This window comes from Morone saxatilis, unplaced genomic scaffold (genome assembly GCF_004916995.1).
Source record: "Morone saxatilis isolate NCDOM2014 unplaced genomic scaffold, NCSU_SB_2.0 Contig14, whole genome shotgun sequence".
NCBI classification, from domain to species: domain Eukaryota; kingdom Metazoa; phylum Chordata; class Actinopteri; family Moronidae; genus Morone; species Morone saxatilis.
Window position 1 is genome coordinate 15,846,987 of NW_023339696.1, and position 9,582 is coordinate 15,856,568.

General features: G+C 40.1%; 1 protein-coding gene across 2 annotated transcripts in view; it reads left to right on the forward strand.

Moving 5' to 3' along the window:
• The first annotated feature begins 2,180 nt into the window (after positions 1–2,180).
• axin1 (axin 1) overlaps positions 2,181–9,582 on the forward strand; it is a 21,162-nt gene continuing 13,760 nt past the window's right edge. For both annotated transcript variants that reach the window (XM_035655332.1, XM_035655333.1), the window contains exons 1-2: positions 2,181–2,352; positions 4,992–5,963. In XM_035655332.1, the coding sequence (XP_035511225.1) occupies positions 5,068–5,963 (896 nt within the window). In that variant the 5' untranslated portion in view covers positions 2,181–2,352; positions 4,992–5,067. The remainder of the gene's footprint in view (positions 2,353–4,991; positions 5,964–9,582) is intronic.

The following is a 9,582-nucleotide window of genomic DNA, read 5'->3' on the forward strand; positions in this document are numbered from 1 at the left end:
AATAAATGTTATGAGACCTGATTTTCTTTGCATAGGCTCACCCACCCACACATGAAACAGATGCCTTGTGTGTTTCATCAGACGGACTGTTACATCTTCAGTCTATATTTCAATAGTCTTTTGTCAAAAATCAAGCATTTTATGGTTACCTGTATAGTGTGTGTTTAAAATGGAACACTGTACAGAAATCATCAAGGAAGTGTAAATAAATCAGTATGGCTGGAATAATTTTCTAGTCTATGTTGTGAGAACATTGACGTGCTATTGGAAGTAAACAACAATAAAAGAAATATAGTAAATGGTCAGACAAAACGTATTGGTGCTATAAAGAAAAACTGAGTATTTGAGTATCAGGCTGCGTAAATTGTTGCTGCCCAAAATCAATTTTGCCTCGAGGAAGCTGAAGTGTGTTGGGTGTTTTTCATGTTTTATCTTGCTGGCATAAATATTGTAAGCACTGTGTACACTGCACACTTTAACAGGTTTCTAGGCTTGAGCAGGCAATAGGTGATATGATGAGAAGGAGTGTGAAATATATATTCCTACTCGTTCTTGTGCTCCCAAATGGTTTGAGTTAATTACATAATCAAATGTGTTTATGTTTTTATGGTCATACGTTGGCCTTTCATCTTAGAAAAACTGCGTGACTGCTCAATGATTGCCGGGCATGAAAGCACAACAGCCTTTATTGCTGCATTTGGTCTATACTTAACTCTTTGTACTTCAAAGTCAAGAAGTAATGACACGATCAAGTGTATCTAACAGCGCTGCTAAGTGTAGTACAATTCTTTGAGTTGAAACATTGTTGCACTGAATGTCTTGTTGCAAAGCATTAATACTAGTTGTTACAGTATATAAAGGCAAATTATTATTTATCATTATTCTCAGACAGAACAGTCAGATGATTTACATTTTGTCTAATGGGGCAAAGTTGCATGTTAATGGCTGTTTCTAACACTGCCTATGTTACAAGAAGGCATATGTTACTGCTTAGTTTGGTTTTCACTGTAGATCTATTGGTTTTATCTCCAAGGGAACTTTGGATAACATCAAGAAACAAGTGTTTGTTTTTAATGTCACCGATGAATATGACAGATAAAACAGACCAATGAAACGTCACTGCATTGTTTATATTGGAAATGAGACATTAGATTAACTTAGCATATTGTTGGAAGCCCGGAAATGTTATGGCCAGTTGTCCATCACATGTTGAAGTAAAATAGCATAACTCAGGGTATGAGTTAGGTATCATGAGTTTACTGCTGGTATTTACCACCATGTCAGCTGTTCTAGTGAAACTCCCTGGTGGTAAAAATGCACCACCTAACAACAGCAAAACTAAAACTTGTGCCAGTCTTGATTGAGCTGATAAAGCCCCTTTATGTTAACTAATCAGTGAAGTCATCTGATTAAGCCTTTGGTTGGAATGCAAACCTTCAGACTGTTTGTCTCCAAAGCACATTGTTGTCCAACCTATTCAAAGTACACTTTGATTGCATTTGCACATATGCGTCATATATGTCTCATTATGTTTTGTTCGAAAAGGGTCCCAAACATGAAGTTGAGGGTTAAGGGTCCTCTTCCACAGAGGCGGCCATGTTGAACTGCAGTGTTTCTAGAGTACCCAGGAACAGACCAAGCGAACACTGGCTTTCGTGTTTTGTACGAGTTCCACAGCCACCGTAGTTTCTCCTGCATGCTTGGAAGGCTGAGCTGTATTCAAATGCTTGCAATATGCAACTTCACCACTAGATGCCACGGAATCCTACACACTCGTCCTTTAAAGCAACTTTAAAATCTGCTGCATTAATTGTAGCCCACCAGGTTTATGGAAATGCAATACTAAATGTCTGCAGTAGACTGTTATTATAATGTGGGCTGTTGATCTGACATGATCAATAATATAATTTGCATTAGTAGAAACAGCCTCATCATTTATAAATAGCATATAATAAACAATACAAATATAAACATGGCTCAACTTTGAAATATGTCTTTAAATGTTGAGCTATATTTCAGTAGATTGTAAGTCAAAGAGCAAGGAGGGATGCAAAAATTAAATTAAATTGTTGAAAGAGGGAGACAAAAAAAAGAGAAAGAAATCAGTGTACCACATGTACCAAAACTAAACAGTGGTAATGTGTGTAGTGAACGGGCGAGGCGCTGTACATCATCTGCTGTGTAGCCTGAGCTCCGCACAGACAGTGAGAGACAGCCATGGAGAGGTGGAGAGCGGACTGTTTTCTTTGTTATTTTTAAAGTCTTACAATTCGCAACTATGACATTGTCGGCGGTGACTTGTGCAGGTTCAAATTCCCGATGCACTCGAAAGCAGCAAGAAGATTTCCACCGGTACAGTACATGTCACTTTTTTTTCTCCCCCAGCACAGAGACTGGGATTGCGGTAGTCGGGAGATATGTGCCATCGCTTTGCTGGTTGTAAATCTGTTCGGAAATTGATGTGGGATTCCCTCTGTGCCTTCTGACGGTAGGGGAAATGTCTGCGGTCGCTGTGCTGTTCGTGTAGTTTAGCAGCTGTTAGCGGAGGTAGCACAGATATTAATAGGTGAATAGTGTGACAAAGTTGTGCACTTGTCGGTCGGCTGCTGAAAGGCCTGGCTCTCTGTGTGAGTGTGTATATGTGTGTGTGTACGGAGTTTGTTTCTGGCTCCCCTCCCCCACCAGCCGCTGCTGTTCTGCTCATTCTGGAGAGGCCAAGACATGAATGTGATGAGAGGCTCACTTCAGAGGAAACAAACGGATACAGTTTTAGAAAAAAAAAAAATAGGGGGACATTTCCCGAAGCCGGCTTTGAGCGGCTGAAACCAGGTCTAACCCTTCCTGAATATCCCTGTCTTGCCACACACCTGTGACCGCAGAACCGTTAATTTAAATATCAATGCGCTAACGGAACTGCTCTCGTGCCGATGCATCACTCAGTACAGGTAGGTTGGACCGGAACATCCCTGGCGTTGATAAACTAGGGAGGAGATGTGCTTGTATCCAAACTGCCCACATTTTATGCTTATGGTTGTAAGTCGAGCATACACCTGGCTTTATGCACAGTGCACGTGTTGTTCACAGAGAAAAGGTACTGTTGACAATTTGTGTCTGTACTCTTTGTTCAATCAGGGAAATGATTTGTATCTGTATTAAACAAGACAGAGAGTGGGTGTGCCCTTAAGGGAATGTAATGGTAGCAATTAAATAAATAGTAATTCTTTGAAATCACAGCTATAGTAAACCCAACTTGTCAGCCTGGTTGAAATTATAAATCTAAATAATCTTTTCAAGATTTATTTTGAATCCCTAAACTGTCAATGAATTCATGGCTGTTTGTTTTAATCAACCATTTACTCTCCCTGTTCTGATTGGTCAGAGCCATTGCTGGTCACCATGGTTTTGTCCTGCCCACAGCTGTCAAGCAATGTTTGCAGCTGCATGGATGTGAGAATTGAAACAGCCAGAGAAAAATTGTTTCCTTTTTTTCTGCACTGTGGCACTGGTTATATCAGGAAATCTGTGATAAAAATGGTTACTGACATTCTAGGAAGCTTAATCATAAGCTGTGCGTGGTGTCCGTAGAGGTGGAGACAGAGCTACTGCTGTGTCTTTGCTCAGCAAAGATGCTCAGGGACAATACATGAGAACCAGGATGTGTCCTTGAACAAGACATTCAATCCCTAAAATCATTAGATATCCTACTCTGCAGCTGACTGTGCACTGTGATAGCAGGGGGATGAAATAAGGAGAAAATATAACTCGAGATCAATAGTAAGTATCATTTATTTGCAGTGCTACTCATATCAGCTAATAGTAGAGAGGCTAAGGCTGCTGCGTTATTAAATTTATACTGTAAACCTCAAGTGAATTTATCATTGTGATGATACACTAATACTAATTTGGATGAAACTGGAGTAGCTTTGCAAAGCAATGATATGCTTATGCATATGAATCAGAGATTACTGAAAACTACATTAGCACTATATTCATACTACTGCCTAGTAGAAAGCTGACTTCAGCTGCACAGACAGCACTGAAGCCACGACTCTTGGCCTGGATTACCACAGCACAGCCACATAACTCTGAGTGTGACGTCCATATGGCACCATTATAAACCAATTAAACCACATTAAAAACCACATTATAGACTATCAAACTACATTATAGACTATCAAACTACATTATAGACAATCAAACTACATTATAGACAATCAAACTACATTATAGACAATCAAACTACATTATAGACAATCAAACTACATTATCAACCTGATGACTCCAGCTATCAGTTTCTGCTTAGGGTTGCAGATGTTATGCAGAATATGCAGTCACAGACCAAGTGAATGAAAGTTTTATAGTATATTGTTGTGTTATTGCTTTTTGAGTTGATTTGATCACCAGTTTCCACAGTTATTATACTGCATTATTTCCCGAATTCAAATGTTAGTTCACTGTACTGTAATTGCTAAAGAATGTATAACTATATTACTAATATCAGACTGTAAACGGCAGACATAACCAGCCTACCGTACAGAATGTGCTGCATTTAATGTTGAACCAGAAGCTGCTTTCTGGTTTTAGAGGTTACACTAGCTTGTCTCACATTTTCAATTCCTCTGGATTCCTGCAGAATTTGCATTAATTTAAATGTTCAACTGAAAACTGGCCACATGATGAGTTTTTCCATGAAAATCTGATTAAAAATGCAAACTGTGCAAAATGTAAAAAAAATACCCCCCCAGAGGTACTAGTGCTCTTCCTACCAGGCATATGGCAACTGTGGCACATATTCGATCGACCTTTTGTCAGTCTTATAAATGTACTTGTACTTGGTATCAATAAATTGCTGTATAGATGTTTTTTTCCACTAATCTGAGAATGAGTGTTAAAATATCTTTACATATTGTTGCCCTGTCAAGGCTTGTACTACTCTACCTTTCAATGATGTGATGAAGCTGCGTCTCATTATCTATTTTTCCTCCTTGCAGGAGTTTTTTTGCAGTGGCATAAGTAGAGGTCTGGCTCTAATTGTTGTGCAGTGTGGGCTCTACCAGGACGTGGTTTATGGATGCTGGGACTATGAGCATAAGCGACAAAAGGCGCTACTGCGCAGACCTGGGTGGCAGCTTCACTGAGGATGCTCCCAGACCTCCAGTCCCAGGGGAAGAAGGTGAGCTGGTGTGCAGTGATGGACGCCAGTACAGCAACCTGGGCTTCTCCTCAAAGAACGAGAGCCTCAAATGTGAGGCGTCTGTGGCGACGCCCAGGCGGCCTGACTTGGACCTGGGTTATGAGCCAGAGGGAAGTGCTTCCCCAACACCACCCTACTTAAAATGGGCAGAATCTCTTCACTCCCTCCTGGATGACCAAGATGGCATCCATCTGTTTAGGACGTTCCTTAAGCAGGAGGAGTGTGCAGATATGTTGGACTTCTGGTTTGCATGCAGTGGCTTCCGCAAACTTGAAGCTAATGAAGGTAACGAGGAGAAGAAGGTAAAACTGGCAAAAGCTATCTATAAGAAATACATCCTGGACAACAATGGGATTGTTTCCAGACAGATCAAACCAGCTACCAAGTCCTTCATCAAAGACTGCGTCATGAAGCTTCACATTGACCCTGCAATGTTTGACCAGGCTCAGACTGAGATACAGACTATGATGGAGGAAAACACCTACCCTTTATTTCTCAAGTCAGACATATATTTGGAATATACGCGGACAGGAGGAGAGAGCCCTAAGCTGTACAGCGATCACAGCTCTGTTTCTGGGAATGGAAAGGGGCTGTCGGGTTATTTACCGACTTTAAATGAAGATGAGGAATGGAGATGTGACCACGAGCCAGAGGAGCAGCCCGAGTGTGACCCCACACCGAGCAACCGGCTTACTCAGAAGCTGCTAATGGAGACGGCACCGCAGCGTGTTGCCAACTGCGCGAGATTCCAGGACAGTCACGAGTACAGGTAAATCCTCCCAGCAATCTTCACTTCAGCTCTAACTGCACAGCTTCTCTCTGCAAAGTGCTGAATTAGAAATAAACCTGAAACCCCACAATACCATGGACGCTGCCTCAAATTTGAAATGAAAAGAGTCTGAGCGTAGCACAAGAGACAGCTGATAAGAGATGGTGTATTTACACCTGTGGTGGAGAGGAAATGTCAGAGGCAGCACTTGTTAGAAGGTTGAACTAGTGTTCTTTGTTTTTCTTGTGCAGGTACTGTGGGAATCATGTTTTCCCATTGGACAGGGTTTTGTAGCAAATTAGTTCAACGTGGTTTTGTTTAAGGAGGAGCTTTTGGAAATCGCTTACCCTTTAATCTGTAATCTTTGACTTCCTCTTCCTCCTCCTCTTCTTAATATTACTTACAGCATTTTCCATATTGAAATGTAGATACCCCAAACATGTTTTATAATGTCAACTAATCAAAGTCGTGGATATTGATCAGGACTATAAAAAATAGTAATAACTTGGATGATAATCTTGTCAAACACATTTTTAAAAAAGAAGAAAAACATTGCAACAGTAAAACATTGTAGAATGCTACTTCTTCTTGACATTATCTCTTTACCATAAATATGCACATGCTGTGACTACTATACTTATGCTGTCTAGATTTGGAAATGTGTTATATTTCATACACTTGTTCAGAATTGTAGCTTAATTTTTCCTAAATTGAAGTAGAACAATCAGTTCGATACCCAGCTTCAGTCGAGCAAATCGCTCCACCTGTCAGTAGAAGTAGGGGGTCTAGTTTGTGATTTCTTTGGACAGTGCAAGAGATGGATGGCAGGCTTTGTGCGTGTGCAATGGCAGTATTAAAATAATGCTTTCCATTCTCGATGTGAAAGGTCAAAGTAGCTTCACTCAGATGTTCTAATCTGTGCGATGCCAGATCTGCTGATGGATGCTGGAAAACGTGAGCTTTTAGTGAGTTTGATGCACGTGGACATAATTTGAGGGCTGTACTGAGATTTAAATTCATGGTTCAGATGTTTTTTGGAATAACTAGCCTCTATCTTGCTCCTTATCTGTTCTCCTTTAATGCATTTTGTGGCTATTTGTGATTCTTGCAGATCCAGTTTGTCTTCTTTCCAATGCTGCTGCTTTGTTAATATACACATTCTTTGGTGTGAACATGCCCTTCTCTTCACACGCAGTCCATCATGCACATACATCGCAACAGATTTGAATGTCTCTGCTAATTATTTCTTGGCACAGTTAGTCAAGAGCGAGCAACTTTGTTTTAATTTGAATGTAGTAAAATGTATGCAGGTGAAACTCAAACAGCAGCATTTTGTCATGTTGGCCTATTTATATTATATAATAGAGGTAATTTTCTGCATTATTAATCAGTTTAACAGACCCGGGTGTAGGGATCCACAATTGATTATGATTTATGTCATGTTTTTGTCTTTCTACAAATGATAATCCTCTAATTTAGGGTGCTCCGATCAGGGTTTGTGAGGCCAATGACCGATCAATAGTAGCAGTATCGGCCGGTACCGATCACTAGGACTATTTAAAGCCTTGTGTTTATAGCGTATGCACGTACGCACACACCTACACTTCTTTCTCACACACCTTCTTGCCCCGCCCTGCCTGTCATACAGGCTGTATGTGTCTGCTCCGTTACTTGGTTGGTCAGTATTAAGCTTTATAAAGTCGCCCAAGAAACACAACTCACGTTTTTAATGTTTTCAATTGGGATTCTGTTTTCACAGCAGCATGAGAAGGTTCGTTAATGACGATTCCTAACGAAAACGACACTGTTGCTGCACCTGCTTATAAAATATCCACTAGATAACATCTCTCCTACTGTTTTTGTGAAAAACACTAAAATGAGTTTCTGGCCTGTAATATATTGCTGGCCTGGCCAAGTAAATCTATGTGTGTCAAAGACTGAATAACTTTCCTAATAACTTTTGCGTTTATAGAGATTGTTGATCAGTCTAATTAGAGCTAATATCGACTAATTACAATCAGTGATCGATCAATCGGAAATTAAATGTAATTTTATTATTATTAATCACAAGTTGTGAACATGTAGCTTGCACCATGTCCCCAAATCTAGACAGAAAATACGAACACACTCAGAAGCAAAGAGGAAAAGAAAGTATCAGTTGGCTATTTTCATGGTAGACATTCTGACGGAAAATCACAGGTGTAAATAATAAAATGAATGCTGGTTAAATTACGTTTGCTACCGCAGTTTCAGGGTCCTGGTATTGTGTATGCTGGCTGGCGTTTCCACAAATTTATCCAATTTCAGTTGAAAAATGTCTGCGTACAGCTCGACACCAATTTCTGCCCATTGAGCTTGACTCACCTGACTCTGATGGACAATAATTGCTATAACTCTCAGGGTTAAACTCGAGCCCTAGAATTTCTAGTCTATGCATACGAGTAGTAAAAATAGTCCTTTTTTTTTCTTTTTTCTTTTTCGTGTTTGAGTGAAGCATGTTGTTGTTGTTGTTGTTTGTGGCAAATCTACCCTGACTTTTGATAACAATGGTTGATGGTAAAGTTGGCCTTAATGTTATACAAGTTTCTCATATGTATAAATTGATCCATAGCTTGAGTGTTGTAAATAAGGTCTACGGTAAGAGTGAGAGTAAGAAGGAGAACAATAGTTTGAACAATTAAGGGCTCAATGCGTTGCTGATTGCAGTGGGTAGCTGTTTGGACAGTTAAGTCTGGATTTGGGTCGTAGTTTGTGCTTTGAATCTGTCTAAAGCTGGGCAGACACTGCGTTTTTATTTATATCTTATGTTTTATTAACTCACACTGCATGTTTTAATGAGCATCTCTGCACATCCAGAATCTGCAACTTGTATGCTTGCACTGTGCCAATGAATTGACTGTCCAGGACTTACTAACACTGAACGTAAACCGAAGTCGGTTTTCTCCAGTTTGACCGTTTAATGAGTTGGCAATCACAAGTTAGCCACGCCCAAAAGCATACATTATTATCTGTATGGAAAAAGACTTGTAACTAGCGATTGAGACAGGAAAATAATTAGGAGACTGTTAGCTGAGCTAATAAATCAAGTGAGAATTCGGGTCATTTCTCCATCAGAATGCATGGTATCGGTTTTCTTTGCAGCCAGTGGAGCGCCCCCTGCTGGCCAACCTACAGAGAATGCAGATTGGCTTCACTTCACAGGCCCAGAAGCTCTGACCATTATGTATTCTGTCAATCATGACCACTGATGTGGCAGAAATTCTGCCCAATTCTAAAATTAGTTTGGGGCAACGTTAGTGTTTGCCCGGCTTAATACACAGCAGCCAATAGACTGACAGATCTAAAATGCTCTGAGTAATTACACTGTGGATGCTTGTTTACATACTTGTGATCCTCCGGCATAAGAAATTGTAATCATGTTAGACTAATGACAAGTGGCTTAGCATTAGTTACATGCTGTGTCTTTGCAATTGAAAGTGTAACAATGACAGATCAAATGAAAATGTAAGTAATTGCTCACCACAGCAACTTAACTAATGTCACGGCTGATGTAAACTTGTAAAGCTTATTATGTGATAAGGTTACATCTTCAACAGAGATTAAAGGGACACTTCACCCA